Source organism: Gorilla gorilla, chromosome 4 (assembly GCF_029281585.2).
Source record: "Gorilla gorilla gorilla isolate KB3781 chromosome 4, NHGRI_mGorGor1-v2.1_pri, whole genome shotgun sequence".
NCBI classification, from domain to species: Eukaryota; Metazoa; Chordata; class Mammalia; order Primates; family Hominidae; genus Gorilla; species Gorilla gorilla.
Window position 1 is genome coordinate 145,345,615 of NC_073228.2, and position 24,529 is coordinate 145,370,143.

Below are 24,529 nucleotides of genomic sequence, written 5' to 3' on the forward strand. Positions count from 1 at the left end.
TACTGTTTCAATGCTTTATTAACAGTTGGAAACAAAACCAACAAACTGGAGGTGATGACATCCCAGAAGCCTATGAGGCAAGGGAAATAGGTTTGCATTTTGTCCCCCACACCTCTCTCTCTCTCTCTCTCTTTTTTTTTTTTTTTTTTATTAAATGCATCTTAGCAAAAGTAGATTAAAAAAGAAAGGGTCAAAGCCCCAGATGTCAGCGAGCAGGGAGGAGGTGACCCAGGGGAGCAACAGACGCCCTGCATCAGAGTCCTCCCAGGAATAGTCCAAAGGAGCTGCTCTTGCCCCTTTATACACAAGCGCCAGCAACCAAAACCCTCCCTCCTGGCAGTAAGGCCTCACTATAGTTGCCCTCATGCTTCCTAAGCTCTCTCTTGCTCTAATAACTCTAATTCTGGGCCAAGCCCAAGAGTGCCATTCTTTCTTCCTAGCTGGGGATGGAAAGCTGAGAGGGGCACAAGGAGGGCAAAAGTATCACCCTAAGCCAGAGAATTGGAGCTTCCTGTGGTTGGGGCCACCAAACAGTTCAGTGTGCCCACCCACTTCTCTTTTAGAAGAGAGCTGGGGTACAGTGTATGAAGGCACTCCTGGTGCCCAGTTCCCCAGAATGTCCAGTTAGCATCTGCACATTTGGCTTGATACATTTATACATTTATAAAAAACTCTGTGGTCTTAGAGTTCCCGCTACTCTTAGGCCTGGCCCAGCTCAACCAGAGAAGGGGTTCCTCCTGTGTCGGATTCCCTGGGAGAGAGCATCTGCCTTGGACTCAAGGGTCCAGAAGGTCCAGGGGCACATCCAGGATTGGGCCTGTGAGAAGAAATCCCAGAACTCTGTAACCTGCCACCAAAGCTTCTTACATTATGGAGGGGAAAGGGGGAAGGAACAGTTTTCTTTAAAAAAATTTTTTTTTCATACAAAAATAGATTCATTTGCAAAACAATTTCTCAGCCAGGAGGCTCCACCTCCCATTTCCTTGTAGACAGAGGGTGAGGTGTTGGGATGGTCACAATACAACCCATAGTCCAGATGAGATGCACTAAAGCTCAGGGAAGGCATGAGGAGGGAAAGGTGGCTCAGTAGCCTGGGGTTGGTGCAGAGCGTCCAGAGAGGCAACGGCATAAAGCGTGGCAGAAGCTGGGGGCAGGTCCCATGCTGTCGCTATGCCCTGCCTGCCTGCCCACAGGCTCTGGCCTGGGCCACAGCACAGCAGGGAAAGTGGTCCAGATCCTTTGCTTTGGAGGCCTTTCCCAGGAAGGTGGGGTAAAGGTGGGATTTGCTCCCTGCTTCCTTAGGAGCAGCTCCCAGTGCCACACCACTAATAATAAATAACCACAGCCAGGAGAGGGAAGAGCAGAGACAACAGCAATGAAAGGAGGGATCTAGCCCAAAGGTTTACAAGCCCCATGCTATTCTCAGGGCCAGAGAAACCACAAAAGAAAAGCACAAATCCAGCAAGATTGACCTAGGGGGGAAAGCCCATTAGAAAGTCAGGGCTGAGAAAAAGCAGGCTGGGCCTTGTCTGAGATGAGGCCCTCTGAGTAACAGAGAGGAGACAGGGTTAAGGCAGCAAACATGGACCCTGCTTTGGTAATACAACAGCCAGGGCTGGCTAAGTTGCGCTCAGGCCTCCCCTGCACTGCCCTTTCCTTCTGGCCTCCAGGCAGCTGAAGCTGTATGTGATGTTGAGAGAGCAGCAGGCCAGAGAGAAAGACAGGGTCAGGGTGGTGGGAGTGGCCACCCCAGAGGAATATCCCCTTGAGCCTTTAGGCACATGCTGCAGGGCAGGACAGTCTGCGGCTCCGCTGAGGAGCTGCCGCGGTCACAGGACCCACATTAGCTTGCACGGCCAACCAACTCCTTGGCTTCCTCAAGGATTGTGGGGAATGTCTCACTGTTCTTGGACACCTTGGCAGGAACAGCAGCCATGGCATCATCCTTGGTCAGCTCCGAAGCTAGCAGAGATGTGACTGCACACCCGGCCTTCCTGTTGGCTGCAAGAGAAGACGAGAGATTCTGTCTATGGAAGGCCTCATTTCTAATTTCTTTCAAACTCTACAGCAGATAATCAGTGTAAGCCATGCAGACGTGACTACCTTGGCCACTTCACAGAGGCCTTTACTTTGAAGAAAGGGGCAGAGATCCAGCATGTGGAATATATTGTTGGGTGGCAAAGAATGTAAGAGAGTGTGGTGCAACAGGAAAGCAAGCCTTGCCCCCTTGCTTCCCTGTGTGAAAACAGCACAAAAGTTTGAACACAGACAGACAGAACTGGGCTGAAGTGTTAGCTATGTGACTTAGGGAGAGATGAAGTATTCAAAGTCTATTTTCTCGTAATAGGGATGTTGGAATTAAATAGACTAAAGTTTAGTACATAGTATTATTTTTGTTTTCTTGACAGGTCCCAGGAAACTCCTAGGCCAAAACACTTCTCAGTCAGCCCTGGGAGGGTTGTCCCTAGCAGAAGGCAACCTTCCGTAAGTGGCTGGAGAGACTCCCGCAAAGAGGAACAGCAGCCACGCACTGACACCGCGCTCCCACGTGTTCCTCCAACAACAGATGCCCACATGCCTTAGCTCTTTCCCACCCCTTCAAAGGTAGCAGCCGTAATACAAACGCCAAGGGCCCTACAAGGTGTGTAGAGTATGTGGGGGTGGCATGGCGGGGGGGAGGTAGTAATAAAAACTATGCCAGGGAAGCAGAACTGGGATAAAGATGGACAGGAGAGGACCCCTACCAAGAAATCTCAGCCCATGTGGCTAAGAGATGCTCAAGTTCCGGCTGTCATACCAGATTAGAAAAGAAGAACCAAATCAATCCACGAGTTTCTGTTCTAACTGCTGGGTTTCATCCCCAAGACTCTCATATTCATTTATGGTATCTAGGCTTATGGCCCCAGTATCTGCAGCAGGAAGGCCACTCCTTGAGACCATGCCCATCTCATGATGTTTCCTCCTCCCATGCCCATCTCATGATGTTTCCTCCTCCCATGCCCCAGAACAGCACAGAGCAACTGTGTATACACAAACAGCTGTCTGGGATGAAAGAAGCCTGACACGAAAGGCCATATGTTATGGGTCAGCTTCTGTGAAATGTCCAGCACAGGCAAACCCAGAGATAGAAAATAGACTGGTGGTTGCCAGAGGCAAGGGGAGGGGAGAATCAGAAGTGACTGCTAATGGGTATTATGAAGTTTTTCTTCTGGGGATGATGAAACGTCCTGGAATTAGATAGTAATGGTTATACAATCTTGTGGATATTCTAAAACCCCTGAATTATACATTTTTAAAAGGTGAATTTTAGGTATGTAAATGATAGCTCAATTGGAAAGGAAAAAAAAAGACTTCCTGGAGATCTGGGAAAGCTGGAGTGGAAAAAGCAGTACCGGAATGTTTTAGAAGCAGGACCAGATGGAAGAGCCGAGCACTCCTAAATAAAGACCAAGACTGGGGCAGCTGCATGACTGGAACGAAGCACCTTTTTGGACCAGCAAAAAGCTTTAGGTAGGCAGAAGCCAAACAGGATCAGATAGCCCGTCTTTTTTTTTTTTTTTTTTTTTTTTTGATGGAATCTCAGTCGCCCAGGCTGGAGTGCAGCAGTGCAGTGCAATCACAGCTCACCGTAGCCTCAACCTCCCAGGCTCAAGTGATCCACCCACCTCAGCCTCCCTAGTAGCTGGGACTATAACCATGTGCTACCATATCTGGCTATTTTTGTATTTTTTTGCAGAGATGGGGTCTCTCCATGTTGCCTAGGCTGGTCTTGAACTCCTGGGCTCAAGCAATCCTCCCACCTTGGAACCTAAAGTTCTGGGATTACAAGCATGAGTCACCACAGCCTGCCAAAGCCCAAGTCTTAACCAGGTCTTCTCTCCCTGCAGAGCCATGACCCAGAGCTACTGTTTTCATCCCAGGAGAGGCTGCCCATAGATCAAGCAGGGAACACGCAGCATGCACACAGGTTACCAATTTAAAGGTCTCCTCCTCCTCCTCTACTTCCCAGGGGCACAAGAGGTTGTCTACCAAGAGGAGAAAGAATAGTGAAGACCCTGACTGACAGCCACAGGACTTATCTAGTTACAGATCATAGGTATGTGACCGAGACTGTGGGATTTTCACAAAACCATTTATTGGATTATGAACATAAACTAATGCCCCGTGACTGAGACAGGTGAGGAAAAGGAGCCTACCTGAGTGTGACTATGATGGTCTACATGTGTGCATTTCTCATACTGTCCTTACCACCAAAATCTTCCTCAGGCCTCCTACATTTCCACTCTCTTCTGAAGTACTCCCTCTCTAGACCCCATTTCTCATATCCAGAAGGGTAGTAGTTTCCTATCATTTTATTATTTCTTTGAATTCAGTCTCCAGCAGTTGAGAAGACACTGCGACTCTGTGCATGTGTGTGTGTGTGTGTGTGTGTGTGTGTAACTCTAGTGGTATATATATGTTGAAATCACATCTGACTCCAGACCTTGGGAAAAGAACACTGGGCCACTTGTCCTGGGCAACACAGGAGAAGGCAGAGGTCCCATGTGGTAGGTCTTTAGCTGCTGCTTTCTGTGGTTTCTTCCTCCAAAATAAGAAGATACCAGTTGTACCTAACCAAGTGGTGTTTCTAGACTTTTCTGGACTCAAGAATCTTCTGATGTATTACAAACTTCATAAGAACCAGGAGCAGAGAGTAGGTAGGGAGAAGATCAAAATTTCCCATTTAAGCCTTGAAAGCCTATACACCAGGGAGGGTGTGATGTGGCCTAAGGTCAGGGGATGAGAAAGCTCTTGTTGGAACAGGTCTCCCCGCTTTCCACTCAGTCACCATTATGCTCAGCAGGTTGAACAGTCAAGAAAAACTGACCTCCCCATGCTTCCCCCAACTTACTCACTTGTTATTAGACTATTGAAAAGTAGCCATAGAACCAGATAAATATTTTGACTACAAGAGAACAGTCCCACAGGCTGTGTGGGAAAAGGGAACAATGTTGAGATACTGGTGAATGCTCTCTGAGGACAGACTCCTAGAAGTTAGGGGTGGGCTAGGATAAAAACACCAGCAAAATCAACCATATAACGCAAGTTTTAAAAAGGTTAGTGATTTGAAAAAAGACCTTTATAAAACATAGGCTAGGAACTATTACTAAAGAGGAAGTGCTCTTGTTAATACATTAAGCTTCCTTAGGGAAGAGGAAACTAGGACAGATGGGGCAATCATCATCACACTAAATAACTCATTCTTGTCTCAAACTCTCCTAATTATGTTTCTTGTCCTATTTACAAAAGTAGGGGGGAGAATAAGTAGTGGTACAGGAAATATTCTTAGCAACCTTCTCTAGATAGGAGGTGATATGGTTTGGATGTATGACCCCTCCAAACCTCATGCTGAAATGTGGACTACAATGTTGGAGGTGGGGCCTAGTGGGAGGCACTTGGGTCATGGGGTGGATCCCTCATGAGTGGCTTGGTGCCCTCCCCACAGTAATGAGCTCATACAAGCACTGGTTGTTTAAAAGAGCCTGGCATCTCTCTAGCTCCCACTTCCGCCTTGTGATACACCTTCTCCCCCCTTGATTGGAAGCTTCCTGAGGCCTCAACAGCAGATGCTGGCGCCATGCTTTCTATACAGTCTGCAGAACTGTCAGCCAAATAAACCCCTTTTCTTTATAAATTACCCAGTCTCAGGTATTTCTTTATAATAATACAAAATAGACTAACACAGGTGGTCATGAGAGCACCTTCCTGAAGCAATGTCATTATGTCCAAGACTCTCCTTGCTGGAAGGTAAGAAAGAATATTTCTGGCCCATACTGTGGGTTCACTGCCGTCTCCTGTTCAATCACGCAGGCTGAGGGGAAACAGGCCTGGACTTGGAGTCACAAAAGTGGGCTACAGTGCTCTGTCATTAGATAGCCATGTAGACCTGGGCAAGACTTTATCTGTTTTTTATTTTTATTTTTTTAAGATGGAGTCTCATTCTGTCACCCAGGCTGAAGTGCAGTGGCGCAATCTCGGCTCACTGCAAGCTCCGCCTCCTGGGTTCATGCCATTCTCCTGCCTCAGCCTCCTGAGTAGCTGGGACTACAGGTGCCTGCCACCACGCCCGGCTAATTTTTTGTATTTTTGGTAGAGACAGAGTTTCACCGTGTTAGTCACCTTATCTGGTTTTAATCCCTTTCCCTATGAGAAGGTTAGATACTAATCACTGGAAGTCTTTAGAGTCTTTCCAACTCTATGGTTCTATTAGATGGATGGAGCTTATAGGGAAGCTGGGAAATGGTAGAGGGAAGGAAAGGAAGAGTTGAATTTCTTTCTTCCCTTGGCTTCTATCCCAGTGAGCAAATGACTTGTATACAAGAGGCCACAATTCAGACATGGAGATAAAGTTGAGTCATTAAAACCACAAGCTGACTCAATCATGGGCCTGAAATAGCAGCTGTAATACAATCACATGGATTCTTCCCCTTGACACTCAAACCATTGTTCTCCCACACCCTGCGGATCACAGGAGTTTACATGTTGCTTTTAATGAACCAAGCCTGATAGTAACTCTCCTCTTCCAACTCCTCAATGAGTCTTTGTATACTGGTCACTCCCCCAGGTCTCCAGAGACCGGAAGAATTTAACATTCCTTTAAATTCTAGGGAAAAAGCTAGTGTCTTTGAATAGGGACAGCTGCCTCTCTGGAAAAAAGGAGGGCTATGAGGCAGATATGTTCCACAGTGCCTCTGTTTTTTTAGCTCAAAGCAATCAGCCAAGAGGAATAGTCAGAGACAGCCAGGCAAGGGGTGGAACAGCCAAATCCAGTAGCCGCACAGAGAAACCTATAGCCAGTGGAGCCTTTGTATTTTGAGAATGGGGCCATCTAAGTCCAGCCTCTCTCTCCTCTTAATCCTGTTGTCACTGCACAAAAAAAATATTAGAGCTGGAAGGGACCCTGCAGACCATTCATTCTAGTCCAACTCTCATTTTATACCTGAGGAACTGAGTCCCAGAAACATTAAGTGACTTGCTTAGGATAACACAGACAGCATCAGAACTAGATGTGACTTTAGGTCTTTTGATCCCTACCTAGCCCTGTGTTCTTTGTAATCTACTCTGATGGCTATCCTCCTGTTTAATGTGAGGCCACATCACATCACTTTACATGATGTGAATGCACCAGGGTCTAAAGAGTTACCAGAATAACTACAAATGTCTCCCTTGAGATTCTCCCAGATATATTCAAGTGTATTTAGTGGACCCAGAGCCTAGAAAGATAAGCTTATAGGCTAGAGCCACTTAAAATATATGTAATTGTCATTTCACCTACTTTCCAAGTTAGTATCTCCTAGTATAAGTCTCCTCCTATTCCCTCTTGCATGGGAGAGAGTACTTTGACTAATTCAGGTCCTCTGCTGGAAAGTTAGTTTCCAACAAAATTCCTCCTTCCTCCACCTGTGAGTTCTGATTTTCTACTTGGAAAGAAGTGAAGAATGGGGCTTCCCCAGCAGAGGGAAGCCACTGATGTCTGGCTACCTGTGGACAGGAAACATCTGGGATTCTAGTATAGTTCCACAGGAAGAGGCTTAAAAGGGAATTCCCCACCAAAAGTCTGATGCAGGCACTTAGCCGACGGGGTCAAAAAAAAAAAAAAAAAAAAAACAAACAATAAGATGCAATGTATTTTTGTAAGGCTAGAAATGCTTAATGTTAAGGCCACATCACCTTGTGTGGTCAGTAGGAAATAATGTTGTAAGAACCTATAAAAACAAAATACAGGAGTAATAGTACCTCTAGCTGTACTCTCCTTGCAAACACCTATCTATAAGACTAAATGCTCGAGCCCAGAGAGTACTCAGCTCTTCATATCCACTTCTCCCCCCACTTTAGAAAGCCTGTACTCAGAGAATGCCAGAAAATGGGTAAGAACTTTGACTCGGGAGCTTTCAGTTTGGGGAACATTCTGAAGTCATACAAGAGAACCCTCAGAAGGGAGTATCACTCTGGTTATTCAGAGTATAGGTGGAAATGGGCAGCCAGCCATTACAGATGAAACTCACAGTGATGGCTGTTGTTGGGCCAGAATACTGAGTTTACATAGGCTAGCATGCTCTAAGGTCCCCCTTTCCAGGCTGTGGCAGGTACTACAGGCCCTACAGATACCACTGTATTAATAGCTAAGCACTGGCCAAAGCAAGCTGTGTAACTCCTTCTGTTTACAATAATCTCAAAGTATAACTATCAAATGGGCCTACACAATGCAACAGCCAAGAAACAGGGAACATAGATTTAAGTCCCTCTGAAGTAGAAACCTTTAATGATGCCTTTTTTTGTAATTCCCACTCTTCAAATTAGTAAAGAAGCCACCACTCCTAGCCTCAAAAGACCTTCACTAGACACGATAGTGCAGGTCAACTCCACATGAGGGGCAGACTTGCCTATACCTTCCTTTGAATTAGTCTCTTGGCCACTGTAAGCTTCCCTGAAAGGGAACTTATTCATTTATCTTTTCCCATACTAATGCCTGGATCACTTGTCCTAGCTCCATAATTCTTTTTAGAATCTCTAGCTCAATGTAATCCACTTAGATCTTCCAAAGGACATGAAAGGAGATTGCAGGGCAGTGATGGGGAAGGCAAGGGCAATAGAGGCTAACTACACTCAAGGAAAAGGTAGTTTTCAGACACGGCATAATCCTTCAACTGAGATGCTCCTCTATATTTTTCTATCTGGGAATAATGATGCCTAAACCTGTCTACAGAATTTTATACTTTCTATTATTAGTTCTCTCTATGTATGTCTTCTGCTTGTGAAGTCCAGAGTAAGGACTCTGACTTATTTTTTCTTTGAATTTCAATCTATACCTAATATACATTTTGTATTTAGATCAACTTTTGTACATACACACAAATGCCCACTCAAATCCCTGGGTCCTGCAGCTCAGTTCCTTTGTTCCAAATATCTGCTTCAAGAGTGGGGAGAAATGCGGCATAATCCAATGTAACTGATTTATTGCCAGTCCCTTAAACCCCAGTTTTCTAAGTCGCTACTCTGTAACATGGGAAGAAGAGGACTAGATAATCCGTTCTGGATGCAGGGACTAAAAAGATGCTTAGAGCATCATTATTTGCTCTTTAGCCGCAGACTGGCAGGAGTAGAGAGCCCTCACCCCCTTCGACACCCAGGATGAGCTCCATGTGCTTACTCACCTTGACGGGGCCCTCTCTTCCGTCGGAATGCTGCCCCTGACTGCAGGGCTTCTAGAAGACTGTCCATCACACCTGTCTCATCGCCCTCTGTTATAAAGAACGAGATGGAGATGTGAACTCTTCAGCCAGAGCAGCATGGCAAATATCAAGCCCCACACAAAATGCATGGCTATTGCTTGATTTCCCCTCTCCCACAGCAGTTGGCAGCTAAGAAGAGGCAAAGAGAGCTCAGCCTTAAGTCTCACACGGTCATGTTTACTTGTATCTGCTCAAAAATGGTTAAAACAAAAGATCTCATTGCCTATTATCCAATGCAGACCTTGGGATATTTTCCCGCAATGCCATCCTCCCCACCCCAATCAGGACTAGCAACAAAATTATACAACTGCCCAACTCCAAGACCAGGATAAGTAGAGACTACGATTGTGAAATTAGTAAGCAACTATATCACTCCCTTTTATCCTAAAGTGTTTCGCCTGGTTAGGTTTCAGAGCAGGGCTGAGGAAAGACCACTGATCAAAGAGTGCACTTTCCTGAAGTACTGCCTCCAGTGGCTAAGTCTTCCTGATGTCTAAGTCCTCTGCATCTAAGAGGAGCAGCCTGGCTGGAATACAAAGAGTTAATGTAGAATCCTTGTTCTAGCCTGGCTCGGTTTCCATGGCAACAGCTTAGGATAGTGAAATCTGAAACTGTGAAATCCCAAAAAGTCCATAGGCTGCCAGATCCAAGGCTGGGGCTCACTGCTCCCAGCGCCACCTGCTGGCTGAACATCGCCAGTGCAGCTGACCTACATTCCACCCTCATTTGCTTGACCGGGTACTGGAAACTGGGCAAGGTCCATTACGCCACCTGTTGACCGTGTGCAGCCCTCATCCCACATGTCAGCGGGACTCCACCTTCCCCCACTGCATCCTAGCCAGTACCTGGGGACAAACCCTCGAGTCCCAGGGGAAGGTGAAGGATACTTTGTGTGGGCTTTAATAGCATTACGAAGTTGTGGCTTACAACTAAGGGCAAGGAAATTGCTTTACAGAAAAGTATAAAAAGTCCCTGGTAGCAAGAGGTATCAGAGTAGCCCTTGTGCCTGTGCTCTGTAAAATACTGATTCCTAACAAACTCAGCAGCTCTGTGAACACCTCTTCATTTGCAGAAGGCTTGTGGCCCCTCAGGTTCAGAGGAGGGTGGCATCAGCTCAGTGCTGTGTGAGCAGCGTATGCTGTATTTCCGCTGCCCACAGAGAGAGCAGTGGGGGCGAAGGGGTAGGGAATCTGCAGCAGGAAAGAAGCAGAGACAGGAAACAGAGGGCCAGTAATTGAAACCATATGTTTCAACAAAGACATGCTTCTGGTAGTGAAACAGAGATTCTGCTGAAGAAAGAAGAGGGTGACCGGCTCCCCACCCGCTCCAAAAGTTCAATCCATTTAAAATCTAATTGTGCGTACAACTGGGTTAAGGTACTAGGGACATAGTACTTTGTGAAATAAGCAGAAAGGGAAGACATGCCACAATTAAAAGATGGGAGGAGCGTCAGGAAAATATTTTAGAGAAAAAAACCCGAAAGATTTAGTGGAGGGAATGAGAACAGGCCAGAGGAACCTTTGGACGGACAGAAGGAAAACAGTATATATCACAGCAATACCACAATCACAGGGGAATGAGAGAGAATGCAAGAGCGAGCAAAGGAGAGAAAAGGTAATAGTTTAACCAGGGCAAGTTGGAATGCGCATGTATCAGAATTGGGGTTAAAGTCCGGCATCAGGATCTCGGAGTAGAAGACTGCCAAAAATCATTTGCCAGGAGGTGAGCTCAGACATGAGACTCTGCGTCTAGACTCTAGGCAGAGAAATCTTCCCAAAATTCCTATCTCAGCCCATCAACCGGTCTTCACTCCTCACCTGCATTCATGTCTATGAGTTGCTCTCTCTTCTGCTGCTTCTCTAGCCGCTCCTTCTCTGCCTTCTCCTTGGCTAGTTTTGCTCGCCTCATCTTTTCTTCTGTCTCCCGCCGCTTCTGGTTCTCCTTGACTGCTTGCTGGGGCAGGGAAGAGGAGGAAGGAACACATGGGCATTGTATACCTACTACCAGCCAACAGGAACCCAGGGGAAAGTGAGAAATGCCCACAAAAGATTCAGTCAGCAAGTATCCCTTGCTCACCAAAAACATATTCCGAAAATTGTGAAGATCCATGAAAAATTCTTCAACAGACAACTTCTTGGGGTCAAAGAGGAAGTACTCGCCCAGCTCCTTATAGAGGGTCTCCATGTTAGAATGCATCATCCGCAGCTTGTTATACTGTTCCTGTGCATCCTTCACAAAGCTGTGCAGCCAAGGAGTAAAGGACCAAGACCAAGACCAAGAAGCAGACCCACTTCTCTAGCCCAAGGAATTACTCAAAGATGAGTACTGGCATGCAAAGGGATGTTCAATACAGCACTGTTTAATACAGCACTGTTTATAACAGCAAAAACCAAAGCCATGTAGGTACCCCTAAATAGGGGAATAGTAAACCATGAACTATGGTACACCTATAAAAAAAAGAAGGTGGCAGTTTAAACTGTTGTTTGTTTGAGACAGGGTTTTGTTCTATCGCCGGGCTGGAGTGCAGTGGCGCGATCTTGGCTCATTGCAACCTCCACCTCCTGGGTTCAAGCAATTCTCCTGCCTCAGCCTCCCAAGTAGCTGGAACTACAGGCGTGCACCATCACGCCCAGCTGATTTTTTTTGTATTTTTAGTAGAGATGGGGTTTCACCATGCTGACCAGGATGGTCTCCATCTCTTGACCTAAAAGGGGGTTTTCTATAAATACTATTATGGAAACATGGCCAAGACATATGTGCAAAACACAATACAATGCAGTTTTTGTTTAAAATAAATGTATGAGGTGCAAATCAGAATAAAGTCCAGCGGCAGTGGTTACCTTTGGGGAGGGGAAGGAGAGGGAAGCATGTGTGAGCGTGTGTAGTGGAGATGGGGTACAGGCAGGGGAGTTGGTGGGACTTTTATGGTTGATCTGCATGGTTCGCTTCTACTCCACAACAATGGAATGCTCTCAGGAACGATGCAGCCTGGGCAACAAAGTGAGACCCCATCTCTAAAGAAAAAAAGGTTACAAAAAGTTTAGCAGGGCCTGGTGGCACATGCCTGTAGTCCCAGCTACCAAGGAGGCTGAGGGGGTAAGGATCGTTTGAGTCCAGGAGGTCAAGGCTGCAGTGAGGCGTGATGGCACCACTGCACTCCAGCCTGGGTGACACAGAGAGAGCCTGTCTCAAAATACTAACAAACCCAAAAAACTACGTATTTAAAGAAAAAGAATTTTTTAAGAGAAAAAAATTGCATACTGCCCTATCTATCCTGTTTTTCCCCCACTACAGGAAGTTTTCTTTCCCTTCCTAGGGAACAACTCCCTCCTTTCAAGAGAGGATATGGTCATTTTTTCAACAAACTTGTCTTTTTCATCTGTGGCAGCTGGGAAATTCTGAACATCACGTTCCACATCAGAAATTTGTTTCTTCATCTGATCTAGGTTCTTTTGCAAGTTTTCAGCAGAAACTAAAAAAAAAAAAAAAACACCATAAAAACAGACAGCAAGAGCTTACTAATAATCCCAGCCTCAACACTCCTTAGTTTCACCTTTCAGAGCATAGCTTCAGTCTATGCACACATTCTGGTACTTAATAATTTTAGTTCCTTATGTACTTTAGTTGTGTTACATACTTAAGTTTTCATCTTTCCAGTGAAACTATAAATTATTTGATCATTGAACCTCCAGCCTTCATAAGGTATGCAGTACTAGGAACAGAAGAGAGACTTCATTTAATTTAACATGAATCTATGAAATCCCCTGAGATCTTGGTCTCATTTATTTTAGAGAACAGGGTTTGGGAGGAAGGAGATATACATAGAAATATAGAGGCGGGGGCAGAAATCTGTTCCAATTTCCAGTGAATGCTGCTTTTTCTTTGTCTAGTTCCAGGACAGTGAGGCCTAATTTTTGTTAATGTAGTCTATGTTTTCTTAATGAAAAGAACTATTAACCTAGACTAAAAACACCTGCCTTTCTAGCTGTTTTTTGGTGTTTGGTGTTTCCTTAGGAAGAGGAAAGAGTGCTTCCTATTTCTACACATAAAGATCTCTCCTCAGCCATACGCTCTGCCCTTGTGACTTAGGCACCATGCCTAAATCCTATCTCATTTCCACTTGAAATAGTCTGAACTGAAAATGCTCTCAAATCTAGACTGTGTCTTATTTCCCTCCCCATGCAGAGACTTTTGGGCTCTAGCTTCATTCCAAACTGCCCCACCTCGGCTGGCTTTCTCCACATGGGCAAGCTCGTCTGGAAACTTGAGGACATCGGGATAGTCATTCTCACACAACTCAGCCAAGAAGTGTAACAACGTCATCTTCTGATCTGTGGACTTGGTGTCTCGAAGCTTAGAGAAAGAGGAGAAACTGTTAAATCCTGACATGTCCAAGATGGCCTCCTGCCAACACTGAAGTCATAGAGGCTACAGCCTTCCTTGTGTTGTCCTGCCCTACCTCTTTGGCTCACCTTACAGAGGAAGCTGATATTGAAGCCAAAAGCACCAGCATTTCTGGAGCCAGCATTCATGTAATTTCCAACAAGCAAGGTAATCTCTAGGAGACTGGAAAAGCTCTCACTCTTACGTAACTCCTCACATGCAGCAGTGACAGACACAATCTCTGGCTTGATATTCTCCACTTGCTCGCTGAATTGTAGCTTGAAGAGAATGGCATTGAGGCGAGGCCGCAGTCGGGGCACAGTGCCCATCTAGTAAAGAACACAAGCAGTTCCATTACAGTCAAAAGAGGGCGAAGTCAGAAAAAGATACACGCTTGAGCCTCCTATGGGAGCATCACAGCTCCAGAGCAGGGAGAAGAGAGAGATTAAGACAGGTTCAAAAACAGACAAGCGGCAAGGAGCATATGCCCAGGCTGCTCTATAGAGGGGAGGAGAATACAAGAAGTGGAGAACCGCTTACTGCCACAGGTCTCACTCACCACCACGCCAAACTGCTCTGACTCAGCCAGGTCATCATATTCATCCTTCAGTTCAGAAAGCATTTTTAACTGCTCTGGCTCTGGCATTTGCTTAATGAGGTTCTGAAAGACAGAAGAGACATCTCAGCTGGAGGGGAATTCGCTAACAACTCAAGCCTAAACAACTTTTACTCTGTTGTCAGTCCCACACTCTGCTCAAGGACCATACAGAAAGAAACATATGGTGGGAGGAGAGGCAGCTACTGAGATGGGGGTACTTTTGCAAAATATACCAGAAGTAATCTGACCACCAGAGAAAAGGCAGTTTCTCAAAGCCAGCATTCATAAGTCAGCAATGCTGGAGGAGGATCCTCTTCATCTACACAGAGATGAGGCCAGTGCCCAGTGACACAGAAGAGCCTGCTCCAGCAGAACCACCTTACTCCTTACCTGGATCATAGACTCAGTCAGAACAGCCTCATTCACCTCCAGGATGACATTCTTAATATCTTGATAGGGCATGCGGAAGGAACCCAAAAAGATTGCTGCCAGAAAATGAGATATTAAGACATGTTCTTCTCGGTCTGTTCCCGCTTCCAACCCATCCTGCAAACCTATGCTGGATAATCTTCCTAACAGGGCTCTTTTAGGCCAGGCACAGTGGCTCATGCCTGTAATCCCAGCACTTCGGGAGGCCAAGGTGGGCGGATCGCTTGAGCCCCAGAGTTTGAGACCAGCCTAGGCAACATGGGGAAACCTCATCTCCACAAAAAATACAAAAACTAGCCAGGCATGGTGGTGTGCACCTGTAGTCCCAGCTGCTCGGCAGGCTGAGGTGGGAGGATCACCTGAGTCCAGGAGGTCAAGGTTGCAGTGAGCTGTGACCGCACCACTGCACTCCAGCCTGAGCAACAGAGCGAGACCCGTCTCAAAAAAGTATATATACATCAAAGACTTTCACCCCACTCTACTTTAGTTCCCCACTCTCAGGACTTGATCCTCAAAGCTGCCTTGACCTTAAACCACCATATCCTATTCCCTAACAAATACATCCTGTTTTTTCAACTCTCCCTTTCTAATCTCTCACTTGACTCTTCAGCCTTATCAGGACCTCTCTTTCCAGTCTCCTGACCATTCTGTTTTCACTGATATATCAGTTCCACTCTGCCTTTCCTATTTCATTAGGAGCCTCTAAACCATCAGTTCATTTGCTCTCTACTATGACTCCCATTAGTATTACTACTCCTACTATTACCTTTCTTTTGCTTCCTTCTCCTTCTGGTCCCTGGTCAGTCTAGCCATTTCATTTCTCTACTCTGACACCTAGGCTGATGCGGACCGGAGTCTATGAATTTGCAGTAGCACCAGTGATAACTGGGGCCTCCGCGCTGTTAGCAATTCTCTTTGTGTGTCCCAATTCCACTTTCTCCCACCCTTCTTGGCAGGTCCTCCAACATATTCCCACTTTCCCCACTGCCCCACCACTTCCCCATTTGTTCCAGGAAGACCCTGCTCCTCTTCACTGAGAAAAATCAAAGCCACTGGTCAAATTACTTGCTCAGCTTTCTCTTATCCTACTTAAAAATAAAGCACTAGGGCTCTTGGTTAGAGCCAGACTAGAAAAGACACAGATAAGCCTTTTGGAATCACCTAGAAGAAAACTATACCAACATTTTCGTAAGCTTATAGGAGCCATGTGTTCATATACGTATTTACGTCTAAGTATATATACTCCCATGTACTCATCCTTTCCTCATGTGTCAACAGAAGAGGCAGCCCCACAGACCTTTCCCTTCAGCATATATACATAATCAAGTTTTTTTAATCTTACTCAATGTTCCTCTCTAAATTACCAGTTTCTCTTTCTTTCACTTTATAGCAATCTAAACTAGCCTATTCTCTCTCACTTCCACGACTCTGATTTATTCCATAACCACAAAGCCAATGAAAAGATGGCAGCCACTTAGAGAATATACTTTAAGTAAGACACCAACCTGCTACCTCTCACATCCACCTCCCCGAAAAGACAATCTGTTCTTGCTGAATTTTCCTATTTCAGTAAATGGTACCACTTTCCGCAGAGTGACCTAAACCTCAAAGCACCTTCTCCTTTATCCCAAGTCAATCACTAAATTCCATTAATTTTACCTTCTCTCTCTCTCTCTTTTTTTTTTTTTTTTTGAGACAGCATCTCACTCTGTTGCCCAAGCTAGAGTGCAGCAGTGCAGTCATAGCTCATGGCAGCCTGGACCTCCCAGACTCAAGCAATCCTCCTCCCACCTCAGTCTCCCAAGTGGCTGGGACTATAGGCATGCGGCACCACATCTGGCTAGTTTTTTATCTTAATTTATTTATTGCTTGAGATGAGTCTCACTCTGTCACCCAGGCTGGAGTGCAACGGCGTGGTGTCGGCTCACTGCAACCTCCGCTTCCCGGGTTCAAGCGATTCTCCTGCCTCAGCCCCATGAGTAGCTGGGATTATAGGCGTGCTCCACAATGCCCAGCTAATTTTTCTATTTTTAGTAGAGACAGCATTTTGCCATGTTGACCAGGCTCGTCTCGAACTCCTGACCTCCAGTGATCCACCTGCCTCGGCCTCTCAAAGTGCTGGGATTACAGCCATGAGCCACTGCACCTAGCCTAATTCTACCATCTTAATATCCTCTCCCTCTCTTATTCTCATCACCTTAGTTTCAGGCCCTGATCACATCTCACCTAGTTTAAAACAATGACATAACTCATCTCTGCCTATAGTCTCCCCTTACCTTAGCAATCCAGCCTCAAAATCACTGCCAAAGCAGCCTTCCTAAAAATTACACAGGATAATCTCACTCATTTTCCTGATTTAAACTTTACTCAGTTGTATTCAACTACTTGCAGTTCCTGAACTGCACAACGTTATCTCATGCTCTCATACATGCTGATCCCTCTCCTGAAACAAGCCAACCTTCCCGCCTTCACTTTATTTTTTGGTTTTTTTTTTTGAGACGGGTCTTACTCTGTTGCCCAGGCTGCAGTGCAGTGGTGCAATCACAGCTCACTGCAACCTCAAATTCCTGGGCTCAAGTGATCCTTCTGCCTTAGCCTCCTGAATAGTTGATTACTGGCACACGCCACTGTGCTCAGCTAGTATTTTATGTTTTGTAGAGACAGGGGTCTTGCTTTGTTTCCCAGGCTGGTCTTGAACTCTTGGTCTCAAGCAATCTTCCCACCTCAGCTTCCTGCTGGGATTACAGGAATGTGCCACCATGCCCAGCCTCCTTAATTCCTTAATTGGTCTTTCAACTCAGTTTAAGTAGTACCTCCTTTAGAATATCTTCTGGGATTTGCCCCTCCAACACTGCCCCCACTTGATTTAGATCCCTCCCTTCCTAGTACTCTCATAAACATTCTAGCATACCTCCATCATAGCATTTATCAATCTGCGCTGTTATCATCTGCCTTTCTGTCTTTACCAAATACGTGGCTCATGCAGACAGGGACTATTGTCTTATTCAGCTTTGTATCGTTAGCACATGAGAGACATTTAATCACTGTTGAATCACTAAATTCCATCTTCCAGACCATCCTATCCTATACTACTCCCAATTTTCTTTTCTTAAATTCTGTTTTCCATATCAATATCATAACACTAGAAATCATAATGTACTACACCATTGTCTTTCTTGTATCATTTTTTAAACCAATTACTCATGTCTTATGTTCCTAGAGATACTCTTGGGAAGAGGAACTGACTCACAATACTTTAATCTCCATAAGACTTCACCACAGACACTATGTAGTAATAGTTATTGACAATAATTTAAGATTATATAATCAAGAATAATGTGACAGTTTACTGGTCTCATTGTATCACTGACTTTACTTATGGGTATGTGTACTTATTGGCTGTGTGATCTGGGCACTTCGCATCATTTAAACTTTGGTTTTCTCATTTGGAAAAACAGGGACAATAACTGCATCACAAGACTATGAGTGGGTTTTACAGAAAATACCCTTTCATCTCTGGAACACATGCCTAGTATGTGCCTAATAGAGCCTATAACATAGCAGACCCTGAAATATTTGTCAAATAAATATTTAAGTCTATATTTCTTGGTATGAAGTAGGTAGATGAGTAATTAAAAAGAACAAAAATTTAACATTTGTCCTGATCATCAAATAAGTACTACCTATATCAACTTTGCAGAGGAATTTCTCATTTGAAATTTTGCTACCAAAGAGTTACGAGTATACGTGGAAACTTCAGAACAGAACTCTTCTCTGGAGTTACTGATCCTACTCTGAGAAGTACAAAATTCACCTTAGTTATTTTAAATCACAAAGTAATTTTAAATTTAATTGAAGCCAAGATAGTACCTTTACTTATCAGAAAGTGAAAGCTGGGCATGGTAGCTTACATCTGTAATCCCAACATATTGTGAGGCTGAGATGGGCAGATCACTTGAGGCCAGGAGCTTAAGACCAGCCTGGGCAACATAGCAAGACCCCTTCTCTATTTATTTAATAAAAAAGCAAAAGTGGGAAAGAGGAAATGTCCAGTGGCTAGACCATCTGTGGTAGACTTTCTGTGAACACAATGGACATAGTAAGAACTTTTAAATAAGAAAGTCAGAGGCATGGCTGGGCGGATCACCTGAGCCCAGGAGTTTGAGACCAGCCTGAGCAACATGGCAAAACCCCATCTCTACAAAAAATTAGCTGAGCATGGTGGTGCACACCTGTAGTCTCAGCTACTTGGGAGGCTGGCGTGGAAGAATCAACTGAGCCCGGGAAGCTGAGGTGGCAGTGAGCTGTGGAGGTGGCAGTGAGCTGTGATCGCATTATTACACCCCAGCATGGGCAACAGAGTGAGACTGCGTCTCAAAAAAAAAAGGCTCAAATCCCAGACCTCCTTCTTACTAGCTTTATGACTAAGCAAATTCCTAAAAGTCTTAGCTTGTTTCCTTGACATAAAACTGGATACTTAAAAATCTTGCAGTGCTATTGAAGAAATTAAACATGATACTGAAAATTCACTGTGCAATGGTTGGTATATAGCAGGAACTGAACAATTAAAGTTCCATATCAAGGGACCATAGATTCAAGAGAATTAAAAATTCTTAAAAGAACTCCTTCACATTTTGAATAGTTGGGACCAAGAGATACTCACAGAGATTCTGGGCTGTCTTTGAATCCAACACCTTTAACTCTTTTACTTTTTTCTTTTGCACAGATTTCTTTTCTTCTCCACCTTCTTGATCCTTCTTGGCTAGCAGGGAAAGATTAGAAAAGCATGATTAAGAGTAAGCCACCTCTGTGCTTTACTGAGCAACTACTGTCCAGCGTGAAATGGCCCCTCACTTCCTCTCTATTATAATGGTCTATTGTATTCCTTCAAAACTAACCTCCTCTTCAACCAACCACCCTTCTATTACTGAACCTCCCCCAACTCTAATAAATATCTCATTTTCATTTCTTCAATATTTATCGGTAATGCTTTCCTGCCTACATCCTATCTACTTGCAGGGATCAGCAAGCTTCCTGTAAAGGACCAGACAGTAACTATTTTAGGCTTTGCAGGCCATATGGTCTCAATTATTCAACTCTGCCACTGTAGCATGAAAGCAGGCACAGACAATACATAAATGAATGGGCATGGTTGTGTTCCATTAAAACTTGATTCACAGGAACAGTTGGTTAGCAGTAGTTCAGCAGTCCCCTTCCACCATGTTATCCTTCCTTTTGTGCCTATTTAAAAATCCAACTTATCTTTCAGGCTCCATCTTTTTTGTTTGTTTTTTGAGACAGCATCTCACTGTGTCACCCAGGTTGGACTGCAGTGGCGCAATCATGGCTCACTTGCAGCCTTGACCTCTTGGGCTCAGATAATTCTCCCACTTCAGTGTCCCAAGGAGCTGGGACTACAGGTGCAGGCCACCATGCCCGGCTAATTTTTGTATTTTTTGTGGAGATGAGGTTTCACCATATTGCCCAGGCTGGCCTCAAACTCCTGGGATCAAGCAATCTGCCTGCCTCAGCCTCCCAAACTGCTAGGAGTACAGGCATGAGCCACTGTTGCCCCACCTTAAGCTCCATCTTGAACATGACTTTCTCGAAAAAAATTTTGTTTTCTCAACTGCCTATGATTGAGGTAAAATATACTTCTGCCTTCTGCATTCTTTTCAGACTATCCAAAGCCATCATATTCTTCCCTTCTCATGAAACGTTCCCTGATAAATGATACTCACTCTCTGCTTTGATAAACTTATTTTCATGGTATTTGTTATCTATATCTCATCCAACAATTAATTATTCAATGTTTTGTGACATTGCATACGTATTATCTTGATCTTTTTAAAGCCTCTGTTATTTAATAAGTGTGGATATTTCTCATCCCACCTAGATTTTGAACTTCAAGGGCATGGGCAAAACAGTATTTCATTATATCACTCCCTTAATGGCTCTCATGATAGTAACATTCTCTAAAGAATGGTTGATGCTGGCTATCCAGGGAGGGTTGAGCAATACATAGGAAAAAACCAAGTAACTATTCTGGACAGATATAATTGTAAAATACTTTGTACTATAGTGTAACTTGGTATCAAATTTTCAGAAAGTCATATGGGAATATCCCTGAAAGGAGAGTCGAGAAGCTGACAAAGCTAGCTGCCTCTGAGCAGAGGAATGGGGTGTTTGAACACGACAGTGGGAAGAATACTTTTGAACACAACCTTTTTATACCATTTGAATTTTAAACCACATGAAAAGTATTACCTGGTACAAATAAACAAGAATTAAAACAAAAAAGTTACATACAAAAGGTACAAAGAACTATAAAACACATTCACTCTTAGCTGGGCACAGTGGCTCACACCTGTAATCCTAGCACTTTGGAAGGCTGAGGTGGGCAGATCACTTGAGCTCAGGAGTTTGAGACCAACCTGACCACATGGCAAAACCCTGTCTCTACAAAAAAAATTCAAAAATTAGCTGGGCATGGTGGCGGCGCACCTGTAGTCCCTGCTATTCAGGAGGTTGACGTGGGAAAATCACCTGAGCCCAGGAGGTTGAGGCTGCGGTGAGCTGTGATGGTGCCACTGCACTCCAGCCTGGATGACACAGTGAGAACCTGTCTCAAAAAAATTCACTGTTTTGAAGCTCAGTAGTCCCAGTTTGAGGAAGAAAAATACTAAATACACAAAGATTAATTATCTCAATAAATATTTATTGAGTACCTATATGTGCCAGGCTCCATTCTGGGCAATGGAAATAAAAGAAGTGAACAAAATAGAGAAAGATTCTTGCCTTCATGGAACTTACATCCTAACAAAAATAAATAAACTAGACCATTTAATAGGTAAAATAGTATACTATACTATCATAGCTGCTGTGAAAAGAAAAACAGGGAAAAGGATAGGGGATTTGATGACGGGGGCAGTTTACAATTTTAGAGGGATGGTCAGGGAAGATCTCACTGTAAGTGACATCTGAGTAAAGACCTCTTAGAAAGTGAGGGAGCAAGCCTCATAAACATCCAGGGGAAAGGGGCAAAAGCATTCCAGGCAGAGGCAATAACAAATGCAAAGGCCTGAGATAGAGCATGTTGGATGTGTTGTTGAAGGAGGAGCAAAAACGTCACTAAGGCTAAAAGTAGATGCAATGAAGGGAAGAGCAGGAGATGAAGTGAGAGAAGTAGGTAAAGACAGATCACATAAAAAAAATAGGCCTGGCATGGTAGCTCATGCCTATAATCCGAGCACTTTAGGAGGCCGAGGTGGGAGGGTCACTTGAGTCCAGGTGTTTGAGACAAGCTTGGGCAACATAGTGAGACCCTGTCTCCATTTAAAAAAAAATTTAGCTGGGCATGGTGGCACATGCCTGTAGTCCCAGCTACTTAGGAGGCTGAAGTAGGAGGATCACTGGAGCCCAGGAGGTTGAGGCTGCAGTGAGCCATGACTGTGCCACTGCACTCCAGCCTGGATGACAGAGAGAGTCCCTAGTCTCCAAAAAACGAAAATCATATAAAAAATGAAAACTGGCCAGACGCGGTGGCTCATGCTTGTAATCCCAGCACTTTGGGAGGCTGAGGCGGGCGGATCACCTGAAGTCGGGAGTTCGAGACCAGCCTGACCAACATGAAGAAACCTTGTCTCTACTAAAAATACAAAATTAGCCGGGTGTGGTGGCACATGCCTGTAATCCCAGCTACTAGGCAGGCTGAGGCAGGAGAATCGCTTGAACCTGGGAGGCAGAGGTTGTGGTGAGCTGAGATCGCGCCATTGCACTGCAGCCTGGGCAAAAAGAGCAAAACTCCGTCTCAAAAAAAAAAAAAAAAAAAAAAAAAAAATTATGGTCAGATAAAAATGGAGACAAAACACATCCAGATTATATCACAAAAACTTAGAAGCAGGGAAGGAGAAAAAAAGTATCTCATTTTACGTAGGAAAAGTGAAAAAATATACATACATAACTGATGTTGAGAAATAGAAAACCATACTCATTTTTTTCTGCTTGTAGTGAGAAAAATAAAAGGTATAGATAGAAGAAAGGAAGGGATGAAAATGTCATTTTTGTGGAAGATATGACTATATATAGCAATTCAAGACAACCCAAGGAAGAACTACAAGAATTAATCATTCAGTAAGGTTGACAGATAAAAGACAAGCATATGCACTTCCAGTTCCACCAAAATGGAGTAGCTTCATGTAGAGGAAATACTTAAGACAGTTATATTTAAAAAGTGAGGAGGGCAAAGAGACTTAAATGGAAAAAAAAGTTGCTACACTTCACTCAACCTGGTAAAACACTGGGATAGGTTATGTATTAGACTGGGATAGGTTATATACGTATATTGTAATACCTACAACAACATCTAAGAAAACTATATAAAGCAATATACTCAAACACTGCAAATAAATCAAAATAGAATCTTTGTTTTTGAGGGGTTTTGAGACAGGGTCTCATGTGGTCACCCAGGCTGGAGTGCAGTGGCTCAATCATGGTTCACTGCATCCTCAACCTCCTGAGCTCAAGCAATTCTCCCATCTCAGCTTCCCAGCTAGCTGAGACTACAGGCATGAGCCACCATGCCTGGCTGTTTTTTGTTTTTTTTTTTTTTTTTGAGACAGAGTCTCGCTCTGTCACCCAGGCTGGAGTGCAGTGGCGCAATCTTGGCTCACTGCAAGCTCCACCTCCTGGGTTCACGCCATTCTCCTGCCTCAGCCTCCTGAGTAGCTGGGATTACAGGCACCCACCACCACCCTCGGCTAATTTTTTGTATTTTTAGTAGAGACAGGGTTTCACTGTGTTAGCCAGGATGGTATCAATCTCCTGACCTCGTGATCTGCCCGCCTCAGCCTCCCAAAGAGCTGGGGATTACAGGCGTGAGCCACTGCGCTCGGCTTTTTGTTTTTTGAGACGGAGTCTCGCTCTGTCTCCCAGGCTGGAGTGCAGTGGCACAATCTCGGCTCACTGCAAACTCCGCCTCCCGGGTTCACACCATTCTCCTGCCTCAGCATCCCAAGTAACTGGGATTATAGGTACCCACCACCATGCAACCTCCGCCTCCTGGGTTCAGGTGATTCTCCTGCCTCAGCGTCCCGAGTAACTGGGATTACGGGAACCCACCACCATGCCTGGCTAATTTTTGTATTTTTAGTAGAAACGGGGTTTCACCATGTTGGCCAGGCTGGTCTCGAACTCCTGACTTCAGGTGATCCACCTGCCTCAGCCTCCCGAAGTGCTGGGATAACAGGCGTGAGCCACCGTGCCCAGCCCACCTGGCTAACATTTATATTTCTTGTAGAGACACAGTTTTGCCACGTTGCCCAGGCTGGGCTGGGCTCAAGCAATCCACCAACCTCAGCTTCCCAAAGTGCTGGGATTATAGACATGAGCCACCACACCCAGTCAATAGTTTTTCATTAAAGATTTTTGCTACCATATTCATAAAAAATATTGCTCTATAGTTTTTTCTTATGATGTCATTGTCTGATTTTGCCATCAGGGTAATACTAGCCTCATAAAATGAGATGTGAGGCAGGCGTGGTGGCTCACGCCTGTAATCCCAGCACTTAAGGAGGCTGAGGCAGGCAGATCACTTGAGGCCAGGAATTCGAGACCAGCTTGACCAACATGGTGAAAGCCTGTCTCTACTAAAAATATTAAAAAATTATCTAGGCACGGTGGCGCACACCTGTAATCCTAGCTATTTGGGAGGCTGAGGCATGAGAATCACTTAAACCCAGGAGGCGGAGGTTGCAGTGAGTGGAGATTGCCCCAGTGCACTCCAGCCTGGGCAACAGAGCAAGACCATGTGTCAAAAAAAAAAGAGTTGTGAAATATTCTATTTCTT

General features: G+C 44.7%; 1 protein-coding gene across 3 annotated transcripts in view; it reads right to left on the minus strand.

The window, feature by feature from the left end:
* The window catches only part of DIAPH1 (diaphanous related formin 1), a 104,304-nt gene continuing 79,775 nt past the window's right edge, over positions 1 to 24,529 (minus strand). For all 3 annotated transcript variants that reach the window (XM_055389244.2, XM_055389246.2, XM_055389245.2), the window contains 10 exons: positions 19,346 to 19,444; positions 14,644 to 14,738; positions 14,215 to 14,316; positions 13,745 to 13,984; positions 13,496 to 13,625; positions 12,619 to 12,744; positions 11,349 to 11,512; positions 11,090 to 11,225; positions 9,195 to 9,281; positions 1 to 2,001 (listed from right to left, as the gene is read on the minus strand). In XM_055389244.2, the coding sequence (XP_055245219.2) occupies positions 1,844 to 2,001; positions 9,195 to 9,281; positions 11,090 to 11,225; positions 11,349 to 11,512; positions 12,619 to 12,744; positions 13,496 to 13,625; positions 13,745 to 13,984; positions 14,215 to 14,316; positions 14,644 to 14,738; positions 19,346 to 19,444 (1,337 nt within the window). In that variant the 3' untranslated portion in view covers positions 1 to 1,843. The remainder of the gene's footprint in view (positions 2,002 to 9,194; positions 9,282 to 11,089; positions 11,226 to 11,348; positions 11,513 to 12,618; positions 12,745 to 13,495; positions 13,626 to 13,744; positions 13,985 to 14,214; positions 14,317 to 14,643; positions 14,739 to 19,345; positions 19,445 to 24,529) is intronic.